General features: G+C 50.0%; 1 protein-coding gene and 2 long non-coding RNA genes across 3 annotated transcripts in view; 2 read left to right on the forward strand and 1 right to left on the reverse strand.

Annotated features, from left to right (window-relative positions):
* ITPR1 (inositol 1,4,5-trisphosphate receptor type 1) overlaps window positions 1-27,358 on the forward strand; it is a 318,730-nt gene that overhangs the window by 216,357 nt on the left and 75,015 nt on the right. The window contains exon 43 of the mRNA XM_073787587.1: window positions 531-721. Within this exon, the coding sequence (XP_073643688.1) occupies window positions 531-721 (191 nt within the window). The remainder of the gene's footprint in view (window positions 1-530; window positions 722-27,358) is intronic.
* LOC117313971 (uncharacterized) lies at window positions 731-10,554 on the forward strand. The gene is made up of 2 exons (XR_004528616.2): window positions 731-8,329; window positions 10,356-10,554. It is a non-coding gene; the product is annotated as an uncharacterized lncRNA (long non-coding RNA).
* LOC109552147 (uncharacterized) lies at window positions 9,274-25,886 on the reverse strand. Its single transcript, XR_002178912.3, has 3 exons — window positions 25,640-25,886; window positions 20,870-21,030; window positions 9,274-15,664 (listed from the first exon to the last, which is right to left on the reverse strand). It is a non-coding gene; the product is annotated as an uncharacterized lncRNA (long non-coding RNA).

The raw sequence follows: 27,358 nt of genomic DNA on the forward strand, positions 1-27,358 counted from the left end.
CCCCTGCTCTCCGCTCCATGCCAAGCACTGAGTCAATATTTATTGAATGAATGAATGAAAAAAGTATGTGAAAGGGTGAGTTTTGGGGCTGCGGTGGGCTTCTTAGAAAGAGAACTGAAGTGATCATTATAGGCTATGCTTCTTGAGCGTGTTTAAGTTCTAAGAAGTGTTTAAGTTCGGTTTGTCTCTTAAACTCAGATCAGTTCTTAATAATTCTGCCCCGGGTCACTGTATTTTAATGTAAGGGAGAGTCTTGGCTGGATGGCTTTAAGTCTCTTGCTTGAAATGTCTTATTCTTCCTTCATCTTACCTGCCTACATCCAAGTTCCACCTCTGTTACTTACAAGCTGCACTGGGTGTCCTTGGACAAGTGACTTAATCTCTGTGCTAATAACGAGTACCTTCCTTTGTGCTTGTTAAGATAGCATCACTAAAGTGTTGAGTGCACAAAATGTTGGTACTCGGTAAGTATGCAATAAATGTTAACTGCTCTGATTGTGGTTGATAAGAGCAATGTTCCATCTTCCTAGGGGGAGGTTCCGGGTCCAGCTCCATGAGCAGGGGGGAGATGAGCCTGGCTGAGGTTCAGTGCCATCTTGACAAGGAGGGGGCCTCCAATCTAGTCATCGACCTCATAATGAACGCATCCAGCGATCGAGTGTTCCATGAAAGCATTCTCCTGGCCATCGCCCTGCTGGAAGGAGGCAACACCACCATACAGGTAAGAAGGCAGCTTTGCTGCTCATGGGGCGTCCTTGCTGAACAGGAGGAGGATTTGTTCCGGGCACCAGGTACTGGGCGGTGCTGAGACTCCTGTACGAGAGACAGCTCATTTTTAGGGCACGAAATTGTATTGTTCTGAAAAGCGAATTCTTTTGCTATCTTGCTGTGGTCATCCTGTCCTAATTCAGACTTGGTTCTAAAACGTGAGTTACATTCAAAAACTGATAAAATGCTGAGGATATGTGAAGAAACCTGGCCCAGGATTTGGAGCATAATAGATAATCCGTGAATGTTTGTTCATGAATGATTGCGTGAATTATGTTTACAGCTTTTATCCAGGATCATAGAGGATCCCGTCACCTGATGACCAGAGGGGTTTGGACTGTGTGCTATTTAGATTTGTTACATCTGTGGACCTTGCAGCTCTTGCAAACTATATATTTCTCTTTCTTTTAACTGAAAAGCTCAATAAAACTGAACCAGTTTGAACTAATAGGAGCTAATAGGGGAAAGCCAGGCTAGCTTAGTCAAAGGTAAATAGATGACTTTTTGTTGGCTTGTTATGACGCATATTTTAAAATAATAATAGGAAGTAGAATTCTGAGTAGAAGTCCTTAAAGAAGCAATTTTAATGAATTTTAATAATATATACATAATTTTCACGTGGACATGGCAGTTAAAAAGATTCCTTTAAATATTTTAAAATACTTTGGATACTCCCTTCATGCATTCTTCATTCTTTGTTGGCTCTGAATAAGGGTTTACTTAGCTGTGTGTGTGTGTGTACACATACACACACACACACACACACACACACACACACATTTTGATAACAGCTTTTGATTGAGATATAATTCATATATCATAAAGTTCACCCTTATGTATATATTTGACTTGACTATATATTCTTTTTTTTTTATGCCATTAATTATTATGCTAGGTCAACAGGTGTACACTGGGATGTTTGGTCCCCTAATTAAATGTATTATTTCTTTTTTAAAAAAAATAAGTTTATTTTATTTATTTATTTTTGGCTGTGTGGGGTCTTCGTTGCTGCTCATGGGCCCTCTCCAGCTGCGGCGAGCGGGGGCCAGTCCTCGCCGCGGTGCGCGGGCCTCTCACCACGGTGCCCTCCCCTGTTGCAGAGCACGGGCTCCAGGTGTGCAGGCTTCAGCATTTGTAGCACACGGGCTCAGCAGCTGCGGCTCATGGGCTCCAGAGCGCAGGCTCAGCAGCCGTGGTACACGGGCCCAGCTGCTCCACGGCATGTGGGATCCTCCCGAACCAGGACTTGAACCCGCGACCCCTGCATTGGCAGGCGGGCCCTCAACCACTGCGCCACCAGGGAAGCCCTGACCATATATTCTTGGTCTTGAATTTAATTTCAGAATCTGGATTAATGAAGTTTTGTTTCTTTGTGCAAATTTAAAAAGGGCATTTCTTCTCCTGGGCCTGAGCCAGGGCACCTGGCTTTCACCTGGGTTTCAGCCCCACTCGCTCCTGCAGCTAGGCGCCCTGTGCCCTCCCCACCCATGGCAACTGCGGCGGCCCTGTCTCTTCGGCCTCCAGCCCAAGTACCCCAACACACACTTCTGACGTTCTTATGTGCGCTGCCCTCAGTTGAGATTTGTGCTGGTGGGAGAGTCCGCTGCACGACTGAACTGTCACACGGGCACCTGTGACCTGTAACATGTGGGCTGCCGTTTGATTTTGTCCCGCGTGAGTCTGACCATGCGTGCGCGCGTGGATGGGTCCTGCAGGTCCTCTGTTCACAAGGATTCGCTCGCCCACTGCCGTGGTCCTGCTGTCTGGGTATGTGCGCTGTCATGGAAGCAGGGCTGAAACTCTCCTGGTCTCTGAACCATGTGATTCCCAGGGACTAGATCAGTCAAACTAAACATTAATTGAGCACTTGCTGTGTACATGACACTGAACTAGGGACTTCAGGGCAGTGGTTTCCAGACACTGGGGCCGGTCGGTCTATGAGAATTTTCTCCAGGCACAGCCAAGTGTGGAAACCAGGGTGATGTGGTCAGTGTTTCATAAACCAAATGTATCAGTTTGAAGGACCATCTGACCATTTTATTCTGAGGTTATAACCTGTCCAATTTTTTTTTTTTTTTAATCTCTGATATCTTTTCTTGAATAAAGTGGTGTTGATAGTGGTTGGGGTTTTTTCCCTACTGGCCAAATAAGTTGGAAACCTTAGGTTATTCCTTCCCCTCCTCAATTAAAAAAAAAAAAAAAAAAGTTGCTAATTTGCTAATCCCAGTCTTCAAGAAATTAAAAATGAAGCAAGGGTATAAGACTTAGTACACATGCACATAGGAAGCTGTGTCTCAAGAATGATGTGTAGTGCCATCCAAGAGGTAGGAAAGATACTGCGGACCCCCCAAGGGAGAAGTAACGGCAGCCACGTGAAGAGTCAGTGAAAGGTTTTTTGATGACATGGGTTTTGAAGGATGGGTGTGGGGGTGAAAGTTATGCATAGAGCTGGGGGGTGCGGAGGCTGGACCATGCCGCAGGGCGAGAAGGCCCAGAGGCACAAGAGTGGAAGGCGTGCTCACAGGGCAGGATGTTTTCTAGGAGGGGCATAGGAGGCCTTTTGGGGTGTTGGAAACGATGGGCTACGTGTTGGTAGTTACGTGGGTATAAATCTGTTTCAATCTCTGGGAGCCATACAGTTAGAATTGGTGTGCTTTACTCTACAAAAGCTATACTTCAATAAAGGAGGAAAAGTATCCTGAGCCCGGTGGGGACAGGACGTCATGAATGGAGACTCTCCAACGCTCGCTCCCTCCTCAAGGCTGGTGCCTTGGACCCATTTATAGTTAATGCATGTTGGCCAAAGTGTCGCCCGATTGGCTGCCAGAAGCCAGAAGGTCAGAGGGCCCCCCACTTGGCCCCGGGAGGCTTTACCGAGTCTGGATGACTGGACACAAGAAGACACCGTTAATTAAGGAATAATGAAGCCCGGGGAGGGCTCGAGGAGACTGAGGGCTGCCGGCGCTGAGCCTGGCTGGCACGACGCAGTCTGAGTTTCTGGCGAGATGCTGTGTTTTTCACAGTGTACCCCTGATGGTGATGGCAAGGCACACAGAAGCTGTTTTTCCTTCCAGTTCTTTATCTTGTAAAGTAATTACGAATATTAGTTTCATGTTTTCACACATTTATTACTCATATGCTCAGGCTCCAGATGAAATGCCTCGGTGGAGCTCCAGGCCCAGCCTCTCGGCGAGCGGAGCTGCTGTCTGTTGGAAGAGCCAGTGTGCTCACGGCTGGGTGGGCCTGGATAGGGTGGCCTGTGAGCCCCCTGCCAGCTTGGGAGGGCACAGCAGGGAGCGTGTGCTGGCTCTGCCCGTGCCCCATCTCTCTCTCCTCCTGTGATTTCAGGGGTTGCTGGGAGGATTTCACCCACTGCCTCGTTAAAACCCTGCGGTTCCAGGAAAATTCATTCTAGCCTGCAGCTGACTTGGCCCTGAGCTCCTCTTTCTCCAGAGAAAATGATGTGGAATTCAAGTTGTCTGGGGCCACCTAAGCACAGACACCCTGCAGTCCCAGGGGGAGTGTGATTCAGTTTTGTTTTGCTTTAGAGAAGCCGGTTCAGAGTACTAAAAGAGCAGCTGGGAAGTTAGCGTGAGTCGGGTGAAGGCTGCAGTTGTGACTGTTAATGGTCGCCGAAGGCTGTCGGCCATTACAGGCGGGGTGGGTCCCAGCTGGAGCACACTGCCCGCCGTCCTTCCTGTTCACCGTGATGTGTCCCAGTCCCAGGAAGGGAATCCAGGTGGGCTCCCCTGGACTCCTGTTTCTCAGGGACAGGTGGTAGAAAAGGCAGTCGCTGTGGGGCGTGCAGCACTGCACAGCTCCAGGGCTGTGTGCTGGTTCTCCAAGGAGACAGCTGCAGAAGAGCCCTTAGCTTTACTAGCGCCTCCTCCCAAGATGTGCAGCAGGCTTCACGTGGAGAGGAAGGGGAGTGAGACATGCTTTCCAACCCAGTTTTGTGTGGGATTCGGGAAGTCATCCCTGGGTTTCTGTTCCTGTGTGTATCTATCATGAGACATACATGCGTGTGGACTCCTGGGTTCCTTACCTCTTTGAATCAGGACTTTTTAGAGATTATTAGATGTTTTTCCAGAAATACTCAGAATCCAGTAGTGATGGCTGGCTGGCTCCATTTCTGAAGTCTTTCTTCCCTGGCTTGTGAAAATAATTATTTAAAGTACGGTGATTGCATAGTCTGTGGGACGTCCATGCAACAGCATCCTACTCAACAATAAAAGGGAATGAACTATTGATAAATGCGATGACGTGGCTGCACCTCAGAGGCATTACGCTGAGTGAAAGAAGCCAGTTTCAGAAAGCGATGCCCTCGGTGCTTCTGTTTATATGACATTCTCAAAGGACAAGGCTGTAGGGATGGAGAACAGATCAGTGTTTTCCAGCATAGGGCTGAGGGGAGAATCCGACCATAAGGAAATAGCACAAAGGAGTTTTTTGGGTGATGCCACTGTTGTGTGTCCTGCTTTGGACACACAAATCTATACATGTGTGAAAATTTGTAGAACTGCGCACCAAAAAGTCAGTTTTACTGTATGATCATTAAAAAATGAAAGTAAAAACCGTAATGATGATGACGATAACCAGCATTTATTAAGGGCTTACTGTGGACCAGGAACTATGCTTACGGGTTTCTCACGTATCATCTAATTCTTACAGTCTCCCTAAGAGGTAGGTGCCATGATTATCTCATTTTTCAGATGAGACTAAAGCCCAGAATAGTTACGGAACTCGCCCCTCATCATACAAGCAGTAAGTAGTTCTGCTGTGCGTGATCCTGGCTGGGGCTGCAGTCATCAGGGCCTTGATTGGGCTGGGACGGCCAAGATGGCCACTTGTACGGCTGTAGCACTGGTGCTAGCTCCCAGCTGGCTGCTGAGCGGGGACTGTGCCCTTGATTCTCCTCCATGTGGCTTCTCTGTGTGGTCTGGGCTTCTTAGAGCGTGGTGGCTAGGTTCTGAGAAGCAGCGTTTTGGGGAGTAGGATGTGGGAGCTACCAGTCGTTTTAAGGCCTGGGCTTGGAATCCATGGTACAACACTTCTGCCATGTTCTACCGGTCAAAGCCAGTCGTGAGACCGGCTCGGCTCCAGAGGGAGGGGAGAGGAGTGGCACCTCTTGCTGTGGGTAGAGCTTGTGCACTAAGGAGAGAGGGAGGCTGGCTCCCCCACACCCTTGTTATCGTTGATTGAGCACCTGCCATGGGTCGGTCAAGCCCCTGAGTTGGGCAAGAAAGGGAGACACTATTGTCTCTGCAATGGAGGAGCTCAGTTCTCTCTGGAAGTTCAATCCCATTTTTGCAAAAGTGTCAACTCCTGTCCTTCCCCTTCTGATGGTGTGTGAAAATTCACCCTTGTACTGAGGGTAAGGTCACTGGGGACCAGAGTTCTTCAGAAGTTCTAAACTTCATTATCCAGACCTCAGAGGGATTCCATTTGTAGCAGTCCAAAACTAAGGACCTACAATGCTCGCTAGGAACCCTCACATGGAGAATTGACCTTACTCTGAAACCTTGTAATCTGTCACACCATCACTTAAGCCCTGAAATGCCTGGAAGCTGAATTGGGGATAGTTCCTGGCCTGGCATAGTGGACTCCAAGTCTTCCCATATCTTCTGTCCCTGCCCTGGCTTCTCTGAAGATAGATACTGCCTCCAAAACTTCTCCTACCTGGGTGCTGTCAGAGTGGCTCAGGCTTCATGGTGAACCCTCTGCTTATAGGAGCAAGGAGATGGTACCACTACCCTGGGGTTCTCCAGGAATGGGTGACATCGTTGAGCCATGGGACCGAGCTTCTCTTTAAGAGTAACTCCTTCTTTTACATGTAGCTGTCCAGTTTTCCCAGCACCACTTTTTGAAGAGGCTATCTTCTCCATTGTATGTTCTTGCCTCCTTTGTTGTAAATTAGGTGCCCATATGTGTGTGGGTTTATCTCTGGGCATTCTATCCTGTACCATTGATCAATATTTCTGTTTCTGTGCCAGTACCATACTGTCTTGATTACTGTAGCTTTGTGGTATAGTTTGAAGTCAGGGAACCTGATTCCTCTAACTCCGTTTTTATTTTTCAAGATTGCTTTGGCTATTCGGCATCTTTTCTGTTTCCATATGAATTGTAAAATTTTTTGTTATAATTCTGTGAAGAATGCCATTGGTAGTTTGATAGGGATTGCATGGAACCAACCTAAATGTCCATCGACAGATGAATGGATAAAGAAGATGTGGCACATATATACAATGGAATGTTACTCAGCCATAAAAAGAAATGAAATTGAGTTATTTTTAGTGAGGTGGATGGACCTAGAGTCTGTCATACAGAGTGAAATAAGTCAGAAAGAGAAAAACAAATACCGTATGCTAATGCATATGTAGGAAATCTAAAAAAAAAAATTGGTACCGAGGAACCTAGTTGCAGGGCAGGAATAAAGAGGTAGACGAAGAGAATGGACTTGATCACATGGGGTGGGAGGGCGAAGCTGGGGCGAAGTGAGAGTAGCATGGACATATACACACTACCGAATGTAAAATAGTTGGCTGGTGGGAAGCAGCCGCATTGCACGGGGAGATCAGCTCGGTGCTTCGCGATGACCTAGGGAGGACGGGAGGGAGGCTCAAGAGGAAGGGGATATGGGAACATGTGGCATAGGGCTGATCCTCTTTCTTGTGCAACAGTAACTAACACAGTATTGTGAAGCAATTATACTCCAGTAAAGATCTATTAAAAAAAAAAAAAAGAGTAACTCCTGCCTTCTCTCTGCCCTCTCTCATGCCACCCACTTCCTGCCAGCCCCCAGAAGAAGTCTTTCCGCTTGATGTTTTGTAGCAAGTGGGAAACTATCAAATAAGCATTTGCTTCTGAATTAATTTTTGGCAACGCAGGGCTCAGCGAGCCTCATGCCACTTGCATATCCGTCCTTCGCGTCCTTGCCAACTTCTGTGTTTCTTCCTCCTGACATGTCCCCACCAGCACCCGGGGGAGGTTCTTCCACTTCCTCTTCGCTTCAGGAGGACAAAGACTGCTCTCACCTGGGGGAAGGGGAGGAGTAGAATGTATCTTTGAACATACCCAGTGTTAGGTTTCTTTTTTAAGCACATACAGATGTTTGGGGCTGTACGTGCTGTCACGACCATAGAGAACCTCACAGCAAACGCAGGGAAAAGATCGAAAAAGAACATTTTTTGTGGATTAATTGCTTCCGGTTGCAGAAGCCCAGTGAGTTGTATGTATCAAATGGCTGCCCACGGCTCTTCCCATGCCAAGTCTAGCCTACAGACACACCCAGAAAGGATTTTCTTTTCCGCACGTACACAGCTCGAGTTGGAAAAAGTGAGAAGTGCTCTGTCAGGAAGCTGGCTGCGGATTCAGCTGAGAGAGAGAGAGGTCCCTCGTCCAGGGGCCTTTCCCTTGCCACACACTTATTTTTTGTGGTTGGCTTAAGACAGCAGCCCAAGAGCCAATATTCGATAGGACATCTCCCACCCCTTCCAGAAGAAGTCGCCGCAAGAAGGCACTGAGCGGGGAGCACGCTGGACTGGAGGCCACCCCGACCCCAGTGAGCGGAGATGGGGGGCAGGAAGGGCGCTTTGCTTTGCCTTGGCGGGAGGTGGGAGGCCAGCTGGTGAGGCAGATCAGCCTTGGTTTGACAGGACAGCTACCCCGAGGCGGAGGACGAGGAGACTGGTGTGCAAGCGAGTTACGTAAAAGGGTGTTGTGTTTGGCAGCCAAGTCAGAAATGAGTCATTCGGGAGCGGTGTTTTCTGACCTCGGGTTTTATCCATGTGGGAGAAGAGCACGGCCAGCAGTGGAGTCAGGAGACTGCTTTCTCCCCAGCCTGGGGGGAGCCGTTGCCATGACAATAAGAGGAAGGCTGGTGGCCCCGCCCCCTGTCCCCTTTGGCTGAAGCCACCAGGGGTCTGGACAGCGAAGCCGCTCGTCTTGGTTCAGGGAGGACGGCTGCAGGCGCTGCCAGTTGGCCCTCCTTAGAGAACGGGTAGCGTGGGGTCAGGGACTTCGGGGGACACTGCCCAGAAGGGCAGGCGTGGCAGGGGAGGGAGCTTGGCCTCTAGAGTGGAAGCACCTGGGCTACAATTCCGGCCCTGCCCCTGCCATCGGGGTGACCTTGGACTTTCTCAGGATGCTCTGAAAGTCAGTTTTCTCATCTGTAAACCACGAGTTAGGAAGCCTGAGTCCCTTCCTTATGCAGTTATTGAGAGGATGAAACAGGGCCACATGGGGGGGGGGTACAGGGCGTGGCTGCAGGAATGAGCTGCTGCCCTGGGGCTGGTTTGATGGAGGGACGAAGGCCTCCAGCCCTGCCTCTCACCTCCCACCCCAGGGCTCAGGGAAGGTCCTTGACCCCCCAGGCCAGCTCCTGCCTGGGGAGCAGGACGGTGTCCATCCCCACCTCACAGGGCTCCTGGGATGGTCGGACAGGGTGATTCACCGAAAGTGCCTCACTCGGTGCCCAGGTCACAGAAGGATCTCGAAACGAGGTGGTGATTTTTTGTGTTAACACAGTCTTTATTATTTAAAAATGAGCTTTGTTTTCTTCAACTTGTTCTCCGTCAAAAATCCAACTTCTGATAATTTGCTTCTGTCTAGTGGTTGATGATCCAGTGGGCCTGGGGGGTGTGCTGTCGTATGTTGTTTTCACACACTGTTCACCTAAGTCCCTCTCACTCTTTCTGTATTTGAGCTAACATCGGAGGTCCAGGAGGGTGGGAGGCTTCATTGCTTCGGGTACTGGTTTTTTACGCTGCCGGACATTCTGGGCGAAGCAGAAGGCAACAGGCAGTCCAGTTACCTGCTCCCTGACCCAGGACTTTTTTTTCCTTCTGTGTATTATTATTTTTATTCTTACTTTTTGGTCTAAGTCATCCTTGGACATAGGCCCTTCCTCTCCATCCCCAGGAAACTGGTGTGTCACTGAACAAGAGTCTTTTAGGATTATGGGTCTAGACCAAGGTTTTGCAGTGAAGACTCAAAATCCAAAAGTCGTTCCCATTGTTGGGAATATAAGACTTGAATGAACGCCCCCAGCTGTCCAAGTGTTGTGGGCCCTGGATGATGCACGGACCTACTGCAGTTGAGGACAGAACATGACTGCAAAGATGGTCAGCGTGTTCTTTGTCACTTGGGTTTGAGAAACACAGTCCTGTTGCGGTGGTCCGAGGGGAAGATGTGCCCGCCCGGCTCGTGCCTGTAGAGGAACTGGAGACCCAATGTTACTTTTCTTCTTTCCTGAGTAGCAAAGCCAACACTGTAGGCAGAAGTGGACGGTTCCATACATGTGCTCTTCTGGCCTTCCCTAACAGGACTGCAGTCGTTAGGGAGTTGGGGGGAGATCTTTGGATGCAAAGTGTTCATCTTCTTGCTTCCTAGAAAACCCATAAGCAGGAATTCATTTCTAAGAAGAGATATCTTCAGAGGAAACCTCGGGTTTTCCGTGATCTCCAAAATTTGACTGAGGAACAAAAAAAAATGTCAGAGAAGACTGGAAAATTGTTGTCATTATGCCTTCATTGTATCCTATTAAATCCACAAGTCTAAATGGTCCTTCTTTCTTTCTCTTCCTTCAGCTCTAGCAAGAGGTCCGTGTTCTTCCTAACTTTCCTTAGTGACTTCTGAGGATGGAGTGCCTCTTATGAACTTCTAAGCTGACCCCAGATTCTCCTCTGTTGGCTTATGATACCTTGGTCCAGGGATTGGCAAACTATGGCCAGTGGGTCGAATCCAGCCCGACGCCTGCTTTTGTAAATAAAGTTTTACTGGAACACAGCCAGCCTTACAATAACCTTTAGTGTTGTCTTTGGCTGTTCTCACGCTGCTGGGGCAGAGCTGAGGGGTTGTACCGCAGACCGAACGGCCGGCAAATCCTAGAATATTTACCATTTGGACCTTTATGGAAAACCTCTGCCAGCCCCTGTGTTTGTTGAATCTTTGCTGTCGAGATAGGCAGCTGCTTAAGGAAAAGAACCGAGTCTTAATCCCTGTGTTCTGTCGTCTTCACCCCCAGTAGAGAGCAGTGATAGGTTTGTGGTAAATATTCACCAGATGACTAATACCCTAAGTCCCCTGAGAGTCTGGCCACTTACTCCGCTTATAAATGGAAATTCAGGGAGCGAGAGGCCTCTACTTTTTCTTTCCTTTCTTGATTGGAGGGCTGATCTCCCCTTTCCCTTTACTGCCTCTGCGGGAATGTATTCCATCGCCCTGCTTAGCACTTTTTAACGCAGATTTGGAAGGCAGCCTCGGGCAGCTCCTTCCCGAGGGGATCTGTATACACGGCTCAGGAGTCCAGAGTTTTCATCTGGAAGCCCTGTCTGACCGTCCACCCCAGGGTGCCACACTTTACGTCAGTCACTTCCTGATGGCCTGACGCTGTGCTATTTCTGTGCTTCCTCTGGAGGTTTTCCTCGTGGTGAACAAGGGACTCCTTGGCACACATACAGTTCACCTTCAAATATGTGAGATGCTGGCGCCTGGTCTCCAGCCTATTTGTCGTCTTTTTCTCCAAGCTCCCTGGGTGACCTCACCCATCCCCATGGTTCCCAGCTACCATTTATGCCAACAGCTCCTGGCCCTACCTCTGTGATCATCTCCAGATTTCTGCGCAGATCCCTGTTGGGCATCTCCACCTGCGTTAACTCTCAGTTCACGCCACCCCAGGCGTGCCCATCACCTCCAGTCCTCCACCGCATTGGCCTTCTTGTGTTCTGTATCTAGGTCAGTGGACTTCCCACCGCCACCTGTGCAGTCACCCGAGCTGGAAACCTTGATGTCATCAACTCCTCCCTCCTGATTTTCATCAGGAACTCATTCTGCGTCTCCTCTACCTCCCAGTATTCTAATAGTCAGGACTTAGTTCAGACTTGTAATGAGCCAGACAGTTGACACCTGGAGGCTACATGACATGCCCAAAGTGACCCGGCTGGGGCTGGGGGAGCTGGGGTTGGAAACAAGGCGCTCTGGCTTCAGAATTCCTGCCCCTGACAAGCATCCTATACCATCTGCCAGAACGGGCCATCTGAGTTCTGAGCCTGAGATGGGCTCTTCAAGGCCTCCCTGCCTCCGGACATTTCTCTCTTCCATACTGCTGTCAGTGATGCCCACCCCGCCCCGCCAGATGAAGGCCGGACCACCTCATTCCCTGTCCTAACGGCCTTCCGTGGAAGATCAAATCCACTGCCCTGTTGCTGCGATCCACTGGTGCCCACGTGCCTGGCCCTGCCTGGGTTCCCACGCTCACCCCCGCGTTCATTGTCCTGTGGCTGCAACCTGCTCGTTTGCCCGGCCCTGGCCGTGTACTCAGATGCCTCTGCTCCGTGTGGGACGTGCCGCTTTCCCTTTGCCTGGCACGCTCCCTGAGCTCTGTTTAAATTGCCTCCTGCTCTGGAAACTTGTTGATCCCCTGAGGCAGAAGTAGTGGTCTCTTTGTCTGGGCAGTTCATTTACTCAGCAGTCACCACTCCTGAAATGGAGGCTCATTGTAAGACCCGAGGAGGCAGAGATCAAGTCTCACCCCCAGGCTCCCCAGAGAAGTCTCTGCATGTGTTGGATGAAGGGAAGTCAATCTGTACGTAGCAAATACACGTAGAGAATCCTGCTCCGTAGGGCTCCTCTGGGGATTAAATGAGATAATATATGGAAAGCACACAGCAGCTCAGAATGGTGCCTAATACGCAGTCATTGCTCACAGTTTCTTTTTGGTTTTATGTCTTCCTCTCCTCCCCCCACCCAAGAGTGTAATTTCTCCCAGGGTCAAGCCTCAGTCTTACTTCCCAGCACCTGGACCATGGTGGGTGCTCAATAAATGTTCCCTGAATGAATCAAAGTCTGGACCGTATGTCGCCACCATGTTACGTTCGTCATCTTGTTCTTTTCCCAATATAAACATGAGGATGTGAAATGTGTTGTGAACGGTGATCACAATTTTAAAGAGGCACTTTCTTTAGGTGAGAGAAGGAGTTAAGTTTATCAGAACCCAAGGGAAATATATAAAGTCAATTTGGAGAAATCTCCTTGTGATGCCAGAGATTCTCGATGGAGCTCTTCCTTCTCCTTTTCTTCTTTATAGTACCTGTAGTTGGTGGTAATAATAATGAGTACCAAAGTCTGAACGCTCACGTGCCAGGAGCGAGGCTTGGTTTCTCTGCACGATCTCATTTACTCTGCGTGGTGGTCCTGTGTGGGCAGGTACCGCCTGGACCCCTTTCTGCTCAGTGGGAAATAGAGGATCTGAGAGGTCAAGTTGCTTGCTTAGTGTCACAGAGCTAGCTGGTAGTTGTATCAGGGTTTGTTTCAACCCCACGTTCCCCAGGGAAGTCTCTGCATGTGTTGGGTAAAGGTAACTCGATCTCTACGTAATGAATAAATACAGAGAAGAGCCTGAGCTCTCAGCCCCTCTGCAGAATGTGTGGCTTCTCTCTCTTTGTTCTTCTTTTTGTTAGTGGGTTCATTGTGGAGGGCAGTCTGCCTTCCAGAGAAGTCCTGAGATGGCTTGTGTGTCTTTGCTTTGGTTACATCACCGGCCTGTGCATGATGGAGAAGAGAAGCACGAAAGACTTTACCTTTCAGGCTGGGCATCTCATTTGCCAAATAAAAGTTATATGTGCCACACATGCTGCTTCCCCTCTAGCGGGTTCCAGGGTCTCAGGTCCATGAAAGTTAATGGGAAGGAAGGTCTCTTGCATAACTTCCTCTCCGTGGAGACAGAGGGCAGCTCATTGAATTAGGGCTCCTAAGAAAAGTTAGATTATATTGCTACAAGTTTTGATTTTCACTTGCATCTAAAGGAGCATATGTACTTCGGTGTAATGTGAGGCTTATTAGAGCTCATCTTTTGCCCATTTTGCATGAAGAAGCTCCATGCCCTGGATTCTCCCCATATTCGAGTCTTGGGCAGGTTGAAGAATGTTTATGTGTTGCAGAAGGAAAAGGAAAGGACTCGTTGCCTTTATAAAGTGCCCGTTGCAGGGCAGGCACAGCGCATGGTGCTGCTGTGTACTTGATCTGGGCGAGGTGGGATAACCCCAATTCTGGATAAGAAAACTGAGTCCCAAAAGATCGAGGGAGGTCTTACGCAAAGTCACCCAGTTCGCAGAGCTGAGATTCGGTACCCAGGTCTATCTCCCTCAAAAACCTCTTGACTTTCTACCATGCTGGACAGCCTTGAAGTTGCATGGGTCCAATGCCAGGGAGTTAATCAGTGCCCTACATCCACTGCGGTGCTTTGCATCTTCCTCGTCATTGTTGGGAGCGGGTAGGCAGCGCTAGTTATTTGATCTGAGAAGCAAGTGGTCACTGCTTGGTCATGCAGTGAATTCTCTAAGTCAACTTAGGAACCACACGATGGAAGCACGCCCAGTTTTATAATAAGGTATGAGTTTTTCTGTAGTTGCCACTGGTGTCCTTTCTCTGGTCGGAGGTGAACTTGTCCCTAACACAGGAGAGGCTCGTGCTTGGTTACGTTTCTCTTAGTTTTCTGGAATCCATGTTGGGGGGGAGTGGAGGGGCAGGAGAGTGAAAGCTGGGGTGCATTGCAGATGGCTGCGGCAAACCCCTCTACTGTTCGCAGTTAGTGGCTGCATGTGTGAGTCGTATGCCTGTCTTATATTTACAAGAGGAAATATCCCGTTTAATTTTCTTTTCGCACCAAGAGCCCAAGTGTTCAGAGAACATGGTGTTTTAACACTCCCTCGGTTATCAGCTGCGGAGCGGAGGTTGTATATTGTCACATACAGTTTTCTGAGTGTATTTCTACATTGTTACCTGGCAACATTGCCACGTCGGGACAGGAAGATGTATTGGTTCCTACCAGATCTGCGCTGTTTATATTATAGAAGGTCGATGGTGTTTTCGTCACAGGAATTTAGAAGAGGAGAAGGCTTGGGCTAATAGGGCTCAGTTGAGAGATGAGATGAGCTGATGTGCTGACCTAGGACCAGGGGTTCAGTGGGGGATGGTGGCTCTTGCCCTGCCTGGATGGATGCCTTGTTGTGTTGTTGACCACCTCCCAGTTCTGATGAGAAGGGAAATCCCATGGTAGGGAGGATAGCCACAGCATCCCTTATTGGGGTCACCCTCTGAGCTGCTTACATCCCTATGGGGTCTTCTGTTTAGCGAATAGGCTGCGTTAAAGGCCCTGTGGTTCAGAATTTGCGTGCCTAGTGGGGCCTTGGGCCATCATAGCACCCATGCCCTGTGTGATTAACCCCATCCCTTGAAGAGATTTGTGTTCAAAACCCTTGCATCATGGGTTTGAAAGTCCTCTCGGTTGAAGCCACACGTTCAAAGACTCAGAAAATGCTTACTGAGACCAAGGGCATTGAATTCTGCAGCACCTGTAACATTTCTTGAAAAATGCTTGAGAGAGGAAAGTTCCCATGGTAACAGTTTTTTGAAAGAGTCTTGTGGCATCACTAGGTTAGACAAGATAGCAGAGTAATGGGGGTTCAGCAGCACAGCTTGTAAGCACACGCTCCTTTAAAGCTACTTCCCAGTGAAGATGTCAGAACCAGAGTCTGTCCAGGAGCCCCGGCAGCGCTGGAGACTCTGACCGGGTTGGGATAGATCTCAGGGCCTCCCGTTGGTGTTTCCCTCTGCACTTCTCACCTCTGTTGGCCTCCCGAAGGAGGAGGCCTATTTTTTTTTTTTTTTTTTTTTTTTTTTTGCGGTACACGGGCCTCTCACTGTTGTGGCCTCTCCCGTTGCGGAGCACAGGCTCCGGACACGCAGGCTCAGTGGCCACGGCTCACGGGCCCAGCCGCTCCGCGGCATGCGGGACCCTCCCGGACCGGGGCACGAACCCGCGTCCCCTGCACCGGCAGGCGGACTCCCAACGACTGCACCACCAGGGAAACCCTCCACTGGACTCTTACTGTCTTGCCTGTTGAGAAAGGAAAAGACAACTGAATCTTCCTGGAGGTATTTAGAAACCATCAGTTGGCTTTAAATGTATGTATTTTGAGTGCTCTGACCTCCTTTGAAAACCCAAGTCATGTATTTGGTTTCACACGGTTCTCTGCTCTTGGGTGTTAATACAACTCCTGGCATCATCAGAAATGTCCTCCGAGGACGCCACAGGATTCCTTAAAGTTTTATTCTACAGCAAGTAGATTTTTTTTTTTTTTTTATACCTGAGCAGGACTTGATCCTGCGGGTTCCGAGCTTGGGTGATCCTCCTGAGTGTCCTTAATGTGGAAATCTATAGCCTCCTCTTTAAACTTTAAGATGATCCCTAACTGGCTTAAAGTCCTCAACCCGCAGGCTGAAGAAAACGCTGCAGAAAAAAAAACAAGGTCATGCTGCATTTTTTTTGGTAAGCACAGGAATCAACAAAGAGATGTTATATAACTTCTATTTATATCCTCCTTGCTCACTATCTGCAGGCAGACAAGAGTCGCTGAGAAGGGATTTAATGAGCTCTCCGGGTTTGCTCACCTTCCTGAGCTGGTAGGAACCAGCTTGTTCTCAAGTGCGTCAGCAAAGAATCTGGCTGTGGGTGGGCGGCCAGGGTAGGTGGACAGACTTGTTGCCATGGTGTTCTTTAATTCCCCTGTCTCTCAGCCATCTCGCTCCCCCTTCCCTGACTCCTTCTTCTCCCCACCTTTTCTTTTCTTTCTTTTTTTCCCCTCCAATCTATCAGCTTGCTTGTTTCTCACGCCTAGCTCAGTATTCTTGGAGCTGTCTCCAGAAACAGAATATTTTCCTTTTCCCCCTAAGAGTTCCCCATCGTGTAGCTCTAAGACATCAGAAGGGTTTCGGCTGAGGTGTCTTTCCTCCCGCCCTCACCTATTTCTTTTCCTAGGATAATTTTCTTTATTACCAGCCCCTTCATTATAGGGACCTGTCCTGGGAGTCTTCAAGCTCATCCGATAGAAGCTTACCCTTTGCTCTCGGGTTGCCCCTGAGCTAGATGGATTCCATTGCCCGTTGGACAGACCATCGCTCTGCCCCAGAGAAGGAGGGCTGTTGGCATTTCCATAATCCTCCTTGTGCTCTTGCCCTGGGTGGGGTGACAGCTCTTATCTCATCTAGCACATTATAAGGTGGAACCACATGAAAACAAAGGAAGGCGTTTGTCCCACAGTGATCATTCCTGGAGCTTGGGCAACTTCTGTTACCTGAAGGCTGCAGGTCGGGATTACTCAGCCTGCACTAAAAAAAGTGGCTGCGGCATCCAGTTCTCAGCAGGGAAGCAGAAGTGCCCTCCTGAGAAGCCCGGTGGCAGCTCCGGGGGTGTCCACCTGCACCCTGGCTGCTCTGATGGCTTTGCCTTGTCGGTCACATTCCCACCAGAGCAGAGACATTTAAAAGACGTGAGTTAGGGAGGTTATAATGAAATGTTCTTCGAAAAGAATAAGTAGTTCCCGTGAGGATAGGCTTAAAAAAAACAAAGCCGAAACCCACCCCTGCCTTGCCCAAGAGTTGTGCAATTCTTAATAGCAGTAGCCTGTTTGAATAATCAAAGGCGAGCTGACTTCCCCTTAGTAACTTCTGTCAGAGCCATCTGCATAAAATATCCCCAGATTCCAGACCAAGAAGGCAACTTTATTTCCCCCCGTTCTGAGTAACTGGAGGGACTTCCCCTTTGGAACTTTTCCAGTCGAGCTAACTTCATGGTTGAGAATACTTTCTCATTAGAAACTGTCAGCGGCTAGAGTCCTGCCGTGGGGGCCTTAAAGACGTGTCACTCACAAGCCTGGACCCTGCGCACTGAGAACCTAAGTGACATTCACAGCTGGCCTCGGCACCTCTGCCATGACCCTCCTTCTTACTGAGAAATCTATGCCCACGTGCATTTCCTGAGTCCTCTAAGTTCCTCTGTGCAAGTGTCAAGAGCCTCTCTTGATGTTTCTCCCAGTTACCTTTGCCTGGGTTTTAAATTTGTCATCAAGATGTCCTAGATGCCAAAGGGGAGAGTCCTGTAAACCATCTGATATCTTCAAGCCACTCGTTTTCCTTTGAAATCAGGACTTAAAAATTTAGATTGCTGTTGGAGGAGGAGGGTGCTTCAGTTGCCCTCACCATATGGTGTTTGAAAAATGTGTTTTCATTAGCCTCCTTGCAACACAAGCCCCGAGCTTGTAGTTATCAAGTCAGGGGTGTGAGCCAGGTTCTGAGATGGAAGGTCTACGAATGATTGTCCTTCCCGCCCCACCTTAATAATGCAAGTGTCAGCCAGGCCAGAGTAGTTAACAGTGAACTAGTTGGATTAGGATCCCCAGCCAGCCTGAGCCCATCGCAGAGACCTGGGCACAACCCTGATAAGCCTCTGAGAGGTGAGAACGCCACATCAGCCTCCTTCAGCTGGCCTTTGGCGTTCGGCGTTTTCCCCGCTTGGCAGGATTTTGAGCTGTCACGGACAGGGATCTTCTGGTTATTGAGTTAAACTTCAGCTGCCGTAGATGCAAAGCTGGACTCGATTTAAGTTTTGCAGGAGTGCACGTCCTTCAGGACTATTGTGCGTTCATTAAGATAGCAGGTATTGGTGGTGCCCCTGCTGGGTGCCGGCCACTGGGTGAGGTGGCCGTGACACAGTCCGGACTGAGATCATAGACGGCCTGCCCTCGAGGAGGTTATAGTCTAGCAGGGGACATGGATCGTAAGCCAGTTAACAATTAAATAAGGGAGAAGCGTGAAGAGGGAAGAGTGTCATGGAGAGGCCACTTAGGGTGGTCAGAGGAGGCTTCTCCAGGGAGATGCATTTAAGCCCAGACTTAGCAGACGAGAAGAGAACGAGTGGCGTGAAGAGCAGAGGGCAGGAGTGTTCAGACAGACGGGTTGGCAGGAGCTGAAGGAAGCCAGCGTGGTTGGAGCATAGCACTGGGGGGGGGGGGGGCGGGGGCAGGGGCGCGGGGCATGAGACCACTGCTCGACCCAGGTACTGAGCTTCTCGTCAGGTGGGAGGCTGAATTAGGTGATCTCCACGGCCCCTGCCAAGCCCTAGTCAGTGCTTCTAAAGGGCACCAAGTTGACTCGCGCTGTAACCTACTTGGATGCACGTTCCTGATGTCAGAGCCATAATCTATTAAGCAGCACTTACACAGATGAGTGCTGTGTAATTTTATCCGCCGTCTCCATCCGTCTGGCCATCTGTATGTTTTACTCTTGGATCCCAAGGATGTTCTCTGCAGCCATATGGGCCCCCTGATGGGCCAGTACCCAGTGAAATGGACCTGCTGGGTTGGGAGGACTGAAAGTCCTGGAGCGTGTCCTTTGGGGTTCAGACCAGGACTGAGACCTGAGAGGTCATCTGATCGAGCAGAGGACAGCGGGTGATGGTGAGCCCTCTGTCAGAAGGCGCTCGCTTTGCTTGATGTTTTGCGTTTGCCAGCCAACGTCCTTGCCCCCGACAGGCCAGGGTATATTTATTTCTTTTTGGATGTTATCCGTCGAGCAGGCGTGTCACAGTGCGGTTTGTTGAGAGTGGGGAAGGAAAAGTATCTGGTACAGAACACCTACCAGGTGCAGACCCTGTGCTGGGCTTGCACTGTGTTACCTTCTTGATTCCATCCTCCAGGCCTCTTGGGTAGCACTTCCCCTCCTCCTTCCTCCGTTACAGATGAAGAAACCGAGGCTGCAGGTTAATAAATGCCCTGTGCATACCTGCCCAGGTCCTCAGCCACCCCTGTCCACCTGTTTGTACCTTGCTGAGTGTGCAGGGCGTGGAGCCCTTTCTCTGAACCCCTGCTGCTCTCCGTACAAACACAGAGAATGGGTGTGCAAAGGATCCTTCTTGACGTCGACATAAAGCTCAAGTTGGATGCCCCGGGGAACCTTGGTGACTTTAGGGCAGAAAATGTCCGTCAGTGTTGATTGATTGGCCCTCAGGTACCCAGGATAGAAATAAGACCAAAGAGCGAAGGTCTTATCCTCCGACTCCTGTGTCAGTTCTTTCTTGATAACGCGCATGGAACCCCCAAGTGAAGCGGGAAGGGACAGCAGCCGCGTCGCCCCTAGGCTCTGGGCAGGGGAGCCACCTGAGCCCTCCTTTGCTGATGCCCGGGGTGCGTTTCTTGCCGATGGAGTTTTTGCAGCACCTCTTGCATCGTCCCTTTCAGGTCTCGTGATACACACTGGAGGCTCACTGAGAAGGCCTCTGTCCCCCTGTCACAGATCCCACAGCAAGGCTGTGGGCAAGCTGACACGAGACCTGAGAGTGTCACCTGAACCACCAGAAGGCACTTTCGTTAGATCATAGAACCAGTCCTGGAGGTCACCCTTGGAGACTAGTGTGCGTCTCCAGCAGCCCCAGACGTTCACTGATACTGATTTCCTTCTTCTCTGGTTGAGTAGATGTCTGTAGACCGAGATTCCAAAACCTCCCTGAGTACTTTAACAAAAATCATCCCTGAGGTCTAACCAAAGGCTCGTCTGCTTCACAGTGCCTTTCTTTTTTATAAACCTCATGTTGGCTTGAAGAGCAACCACAGTACCTCCTTGTACTTAAAGAAATTTCCCAAGGAGGTCCCTGCCGCAATCTCCCGTCACTTCAGGCACATTTGGGGTTGCTTCTGTTTCCCATTTTACTGGTCATCATTGTTTTTCTCTGGAGACTCTTTGTTTTCCTGCCTTTGGTTGGAAGGGACAGACGGCTGTGCCCGTGCACCCCACAATATATGCTGGCCTTTGGCTTCTGTAAGGAGGTTTGAGAATTGAACCCAGAGAAAATTTGGAGTCCCCTTAACTTCTTGTCCCTGGGTCTTCTAGAATGAAGGCTGAGCTGCCTCCCTGAAACCTGTGTGATTTTAGTCTTAAATGTTGCTAGAGATGTTATTGCTGACAGTTTACCTACACATACAGGGGCTTTGTAAGATAACACCTTCAAAAAAAATTTTTTTAGGAAGTACAGTTTGTTGGTTGAGGTGTCATGGATGAGTATGTGAGAAGCTGTCCGTGTTCTGATCCACACGGGAGAGGGGAGACCAGCCTGCCTACCAGATCGGGGAGACTTTCCTGGCCAGTGCTGTTTCCTGTGGGCCCCGGGGGACAGGTAAGGAGAGGTGTTAAGCTCTCAGGTCTCAGAAGAAAAGTGGTTCTTAGGCAACAGGTGGGACTTTGCTGCTTGCTAAAACCAGAATTAACTCACCTTGAAAAGCATCATGAAGATACAGTGCTTTGGTATTGACCTTGGAGCTCAGGCCCTTCCCTGGAGCCCAGTGCCCAGATTAATTTGGTCTTCGTCGTCCTCCAGCCCCTCTCTCAGGCCTTGGGAATCAGCGATGAGCAGACGGTGGCCTCCGTCCAGCCCTGGCAGGGAAGAGGAGATGAAGCATGCTGTTTATGTCTGAGTTATCAAGAGATGGCTCTACAGTTTGGATGAGGGAGGAACTCTTCAGAAAAATGAAGTTGAAATGTCAGTGCCTTTACAACCCATACTTCGTTCACTTCATCACTTCCTTCTTTTCTGTTTAAAGTTTATATTATTTCTGAACTCATTAAAGCTGGCAACATCCTCAGAGACACTGGTGAGCTGAGACTTGCAGATGTTTACTGGTTGAAACCCATCAAACCTTGCTAAAAAAAATGCCCTTAGAGTGAGTGATCATTTATACCAGGGGAGTGTTTGATTCTTAATGCCCTCTTTACTAATTATTAGATTCTTTTCAAATATCATACTTTTCCTGAAGTCAAGAGTAGTTGAAAATATTGGAAAAACAGTTCATGTTGAAAGGCTTGGGCCTGTCCGGGGGAGGGTCTGACACCATTCTGCCTTGGGTGTATTACACTTTGAGAAGTGGAAGCAATAACATTTGTCTCTGTGTCTAATGGAATCTGAATGGCGTCTATAACTAGTGGAATTCCAGCTGGATTTTTTTTTTACCTTCCTTCATTGTGACAGTTACTGGGAAAGGCTCTTCAGTGTGTTTTTTGCTGTCAATTTACAGGCTGTCTTGACCTACCAGTACGAGCAGGGCTTGTTTATCTTTGGCTGTTTTGGGGACACTAGACTTTGGTCATCACATAACACCCGGCACATTAGTCGATCCACCTATCTTACCCGCTAACTGATTTCCTTTGAAAGTGGTATTGATAGATTATACACCCTGCATTTGAGTAGCTTCCCGTAGTAATCAAAGTGCGTTTCACATAGTGTTTCATAACTGCACCCTTGATGGACCCCCTCCATGTGATGCACGCAGGGCAGGTGGTAAGAGTCATGTTTTTCAGATAAGGAACCTAGGGCACAAATCCAGTTAAGCAAGTTGCCCAAGTTCACGTAGCTGGTTATCGAGGAGCAATGGCTAAAATTCAGGTTTCCAGACTTGCAGTTCTCCAGGCTCCTGTGCCTAAAGCATGTGTGTTTTATCACCTGGTTCCTGGTACATGATCTTTGGGTTTTGATTGTTGTCATGGGTTTCTAAGAAAGGGACTCAAGACCTACGGTGGTCACTGAGGGACAGTGGTTCGGTGAACAACCTGTAACCCCCAGCCCCGGCAACTAGCAAAAGAGCCTTGTTTGGGAGCCCAGGTTAACAAGAGCATCAGGCCTTGCGGGAAAGTTGGGGCATTCACATGTGTTCCTACCATGGCTGTTCTTTCCTGTGAGAAGAGTCTGTGAGACTCTCTGCTGTGCAGCTGAGGGACCTGGGCTGGCAGGTAGGGAGTGCATTATAAAAAGCCAAAAGGTGTTTGGAGTTTGACACACTCTTGCTTAGATGAGAGGTGTTGGACAAAGCAGGGGCGTTGAGAGCATGGGCTGAGGTGTCACACCAGTGGGGCTTGAGTCTTGGGGCACCACCACCACTTCCTAGCTGTATGACTTGGCAAGTTATTTAACCTCTTTGAGTCTCAGTTTCCTCATCTGTGAAGTGGGGATAGTGGTAGCCCCTACCTCATGGGGTAGTTAGAAGGGTTAAATGAGATACTGCATACAAAGCACTTAGGTAGGTGGCAAGCAAATCAGAAGGCTTCAGTTATTGTTCACTGTAATTTACAGATCAGGGGTCCCCAGGAAGTCTGATGGAAGTCTCAGTTAATCACAGGTATAGGAGGAGAACCCCACAAGCTAAGCCCCACACTTGGGTAGCCATTGCTGTCACTCTGTCACCCGCAGAGCCTCTGAACAAGCTGGACAGGAATGGGTTGGTCTGTTTGGAGACATCCCTTCAAGTCCTGGAGACTCCAGGGCCGAGGCCGAGGTCCCCGTGTGCCGGAGGCAGAGTAAAAAGAGAAAAAGTCAGACTCCAGGGAGGAATTTTCATCTGCTCCTGGAAGCACAAGGATTCAGCACTGTTCAGCAGTCACATTTTTCAAATTCTTGCATTTAGCCTGAGAACTTAATTCATTCTGCAGCAGATAAGTGAGCACGCAGAGTGAATGTCATGGGCTGTGTACCAGGCAGTCAGATAGAAAAGCTCATTCTCTGGAGTCTCTGAAGGCTCAGTGTGAGGGTTTCTAGAAGGTGGACTGCTGCCGGGTGAAATGCTTTCCTTTGGGGAAGGATCAAAGTCTCAGAGCTGTCCCAGGAGCGCTGGGGACTGCTCCCCCCATACCGTCCCCTCTCCCGCCAGACCTGCCCTGGATCACATCCACCTCTGCTTCCTGCTGCTGCCACTTCCTTTATCTGAGATGCTCGTAAAGGGCTCCTCCCGTGTCCCTGCAGGTGCAGGCTGGCTGGCTGGCTCTGCGTTCCGAGGTTCCAAGACTGTCTTTGCCCTCCTTCCCCCAAGTCTCTGAATTCTGGGGAAGATGGCTTTTCAATAAGGTGCTCATTCGCTCACCTTCCCTGTTGTGTGTCCAGCGCATGGCGAAGGCCCGTGGCTCCCATCCTTCTCCCCACACCCCATCCTGCACAGTGTGACCTCTTGCACCTAAAGAAAGGAGTCCCCCCACCCCATCCTGCACACTTCCGGCCTGTTGTTTAGAGGAGCTGCCAGTTGTCTGCTGGTCCCTAACTTCGGGCCGCCTCTGGTTTCAGGAGCCGGGTGGACCTGTCATAAATCACGCTCTGTTCCTTTGCAAGGACTTGGCTGGGCACAGAGGGTGGCTGCCAGGCTAATTAAGGGATATCTTATTATTTTCAAGAGTGATCTGAAAGGGTGGTCTCATTATTTTAAACTAAGACCTCAGTTCTTAAGTCCCCATACAGCTCACGCAGCCCGAGGAGGGCAAACTGTGTCCGCTTGGCAGTTAGCCGAGAGCAGGAATGAAATCCGAGCTGCTTGCTGTGTCAGCCAGCCACCACCGGGCCTGGGCAAAGGGACTGGCTCGAGTAGGCAGGAGACGTGGGCTCTGTGTGGCCTCGAGATGTCTGTTTCCCTCTCTGGGCCTCAGTTTCCTCCTCTGTGAAATGTGTAGGGCTGGACTAAACGGGTAGTTCCCAGACAACGTCCTGTGGACCCTGGCGTTGCAAGGAGGCGCTGCAGTGATGTGAGGGGCGTGCTCCCTGCTGTGTTTCAGGCTGAGCAGTTCTGCCTGTATCTCTCTCATATCTGGGTCCTTATGGAAGGTGGTGTTAGGGGACGGAGGAGAAGCAGGGTTTCCCTGCTGGGAAAAACATCTGGAAGTGTCTGGAATAGAGTGCTTCCAGCTTTAACATTCTGGGATCCGTCTTTTCTGTTTTGTGGGGATTGTTTTTCAGCCTGGCTTACAGTGGCCATACCTGGGTCCCCTCCCACCTCTGTCCCCCAGAGCTTCCATGGAGGTGGCCGCTGCAGGTGGTCACTTTCTCACCTGGCCCGACCCCGGCTTCCTTCCCTGAGGCCACTCCAAACATGGACCTGTTGTCCGTGATGTTGGCATTGACGCTGTGTCTGCCCCCAAACCCACCCTCGTTTTTTCGGAGTTGCCTGCCGATCACTGGGGCTGGTGTTCCGTGTGATCACTAAGAAGGCAGGCGGTGCACAGGGCCTTGAGTGCAGAGGCAGGGAGCGGGCGTGGCTCTGCCACACGTCAGCTGACCTCTCCTGACCCCAGCTCTCCCGTCTATAACGTGATGGATTTATGAATGGTGATATCTGTCTTGACAATCTCCTAAAACGCTGATGAGACAGCTTATGTGAAGAGGGCTTTGGAATCACATGCGATTTGGAGATAAGCAGAGGGTGAAGAAAGATGGGCCGTGAGGGCGGCAGACGCAGGTCCCTCTGCAGGGGGAGGTGGCCTCTGAGGGTGGCCCCTTGTCTGGACAGCCTTGACAAAGTTCTCTAGCCTTCGGGTAACAAAGCAGTTTTTTTCCCCCTTCTCTTCCTTTTTATTGTGATGTGATTTACATACAATAATATGTAGAGATTTTAAGTGTACACTTTGATCAGATTTGACAAATGTTTATACCTATCGTATTTGTTTTCATTGGCTGCTGTAACGAGTTACGAAAATCTTAGTGGCTTGAGACAGCCAGACTTTTTATCTTACAAGTTCGACATGAGTCTTAACTAGACTAAAATCAAGGTGTCAGCGGGGCTGCATTCCTTTCTGGAGGCTCCGGGGCAGAATCCGTTCCCCGCCTTTCCCACTTTCTAGAGGCCCCTTGGCTATAGCCCCTTCCTCATGTTCAAAGCCAGCAACGCCGAGTGGAGTCCTTCTCACACCATATCACTCTACCCTCCTCTTCCGCTTTTAAGAACGCTTGTGATGACACTAGCCCCTGAATAATCCAGCATAATCTCCCTATTTTAAGGTTAGCAACCTTAATTCCATCTGCAACCTTATTCCCCTTTGCCATGTAAGGTGACATATTCCCAAGTCCCAGGGATTAGGGTCTGGACATCTTTTCAGGGGTGGGGGCGTATTATTCTCTCTACCACACCTGTGTGAATTCCACCCCAATCAAGACATTTTCTTCACTCCAGAAAGTTCTCTTGGTTCCCTTTTAGTCACTTCCCATTCACCCGCCCCCCGTTTTGCTTCCTCTTACCTGGGACCAATGTTGCCTGCTCTAGACCAGGTTTATTTGGAAGGCGGTGCTCAAACCTGCTGGGTGGCGTGGAGTGAAAAGTTTGGAGAAGTGAAACAGTCTCTCCATGGCTCTTGGCTCTAGGTTTTGGGGGTGGAGGTTGGGGTGTGATTCACTGAAATACGCCCATGGAGGGAGGTAGACCAGTGCCCATGAAGAGCCTGAGGCGGGTCAGGGCCGAGTCTCCACCTGCTCTGGTCTGAGGTCCCACCCGCTTCTGGGGAAACAGTCCTGAGGAGGGCGCCCCCTTCCCGCCCGCAGGTCCTCCGAGCACATTGTGACGGAAGCAGGTGGAATGAACAGGTCTGTGAGCCATGTTCAGGGCCTGATCTCACCGAGTCCAGATGACACCAGGCACCAGGGAGGGGCAGCGAGGGTCTCCAGGAGCCCCTGGCCCCGGCCTGCTACACGGCCCCTATGCCTTCCCCCGGCACAGCCCCTGATTGGGGACCGGGGGTCCTTAGTTCCTGCACATGCCTCCGTTTTCACTTCTCCTCCCGTACGAGGTACCAGTGCTTCCCCTCTGGAGCCCAGCTGTCTTCCTTCTAGGGCGTCTGCTGAGCTTCTCAGTTGGGGCCCCTGCAGCCCTGCTGTCACCCCTCCTCGCTGCTCTGCCACTTCCCAGGCCCGTGCCTCTCACAGCGTCCTGGGAAGACGCAGTGTGTCACAGTGTGGGCTTCTCGGGCATGCTCCACACCTGATGCACATTATCTGAAAGACCCAAAAGGGTCTCCTGATCTCAAAAAGGAGTAATAGTAACCACTGCTTCATCAGGGGCTGTGTGTGAGGTGAGACGCACGCAGGTTCACCCCAGGTTCCCGGGACCTCGTCAGGTCAGCTGTTGGGAGTGTTACTGTGATTATCTCGGGTCTTCATAGCCACCCGTGAAGGGTCCACCCTGTTGCCCATTTTGCAGATGAGAAGATTGGGGTTTCAGAGGCGTCGTCCCTTTCTGAGGTGACCCCAGCTAGTGAGCGGTGGAGCTGAAGACCGGTCTTTCTGACAGTTCTCGCCACTTAGCTGCTTGGGTGATGCCTTTGCTGTGGGGTTTTCACATGATACTAATGTCATGGTGGTGTGAAACCAACACACTTAGTGGGCACTGTGCTAAGCACCTGATGCACCCTGGCAGCCCTTCCACATGGGTTCGGAGAGGTTGAGTAATTTGCCCATGGTCACAGAGCCAGTGGATGAGGGACCCCAGCCTTGAACCCGGGAGGTCCAACTGGAAAGCCTGCCCCACTAACCCCTCCGTGAAGAGATGTTTCCTTGCTTCGAAGCACTGGTGGTATCTCTCCTCTTGCTTCTTACTAAGAGGTGTGATGGAGTTGGCCTCTCATTTCAGCGGGATGGCCAGGTGCCTCGGAGCCGAGCCCAAGACTCCCGGAATCACCTCTCCCATCCTCCAGCCCCCATCCTTGCTTGATGTCGCTTTTCTGTGCTTACTCATGTCACCGTACCCCGCTGTCCACTCTATCGTTTTATTGACCACGTTCTGTTTATAAAGCAGCTTCAAATCCTTGAGGGATGGGGACTGTTATAAACAGTGCAAAATAAATATACTGGCCATCGCAGAAACGTATGTAGAAGCCTGTAATCCTCAGTGCCTTGCCTTTCCCTCGTTTTATAAGAGGTGTCCTCGCCCTGACCCTGTCAGGTGACATAGGCTGGGTTAACCAG

The sequence above is a fragment of the Tursiops truncatus genome, chromosome 10 (genome assembly GCF_011762595.2).
Source record: "Tursiops truncatus isolate mTurTru1 chromosome 10, mTurTru1.mat.Y, whole genome shotgun sequence".
Lineage (NCBI taxonomy): Eukaryota > Metazoa > Chordata > Mammalia > Artiodactyla > Delphinidae > Tursiops > Tursiops truncatus.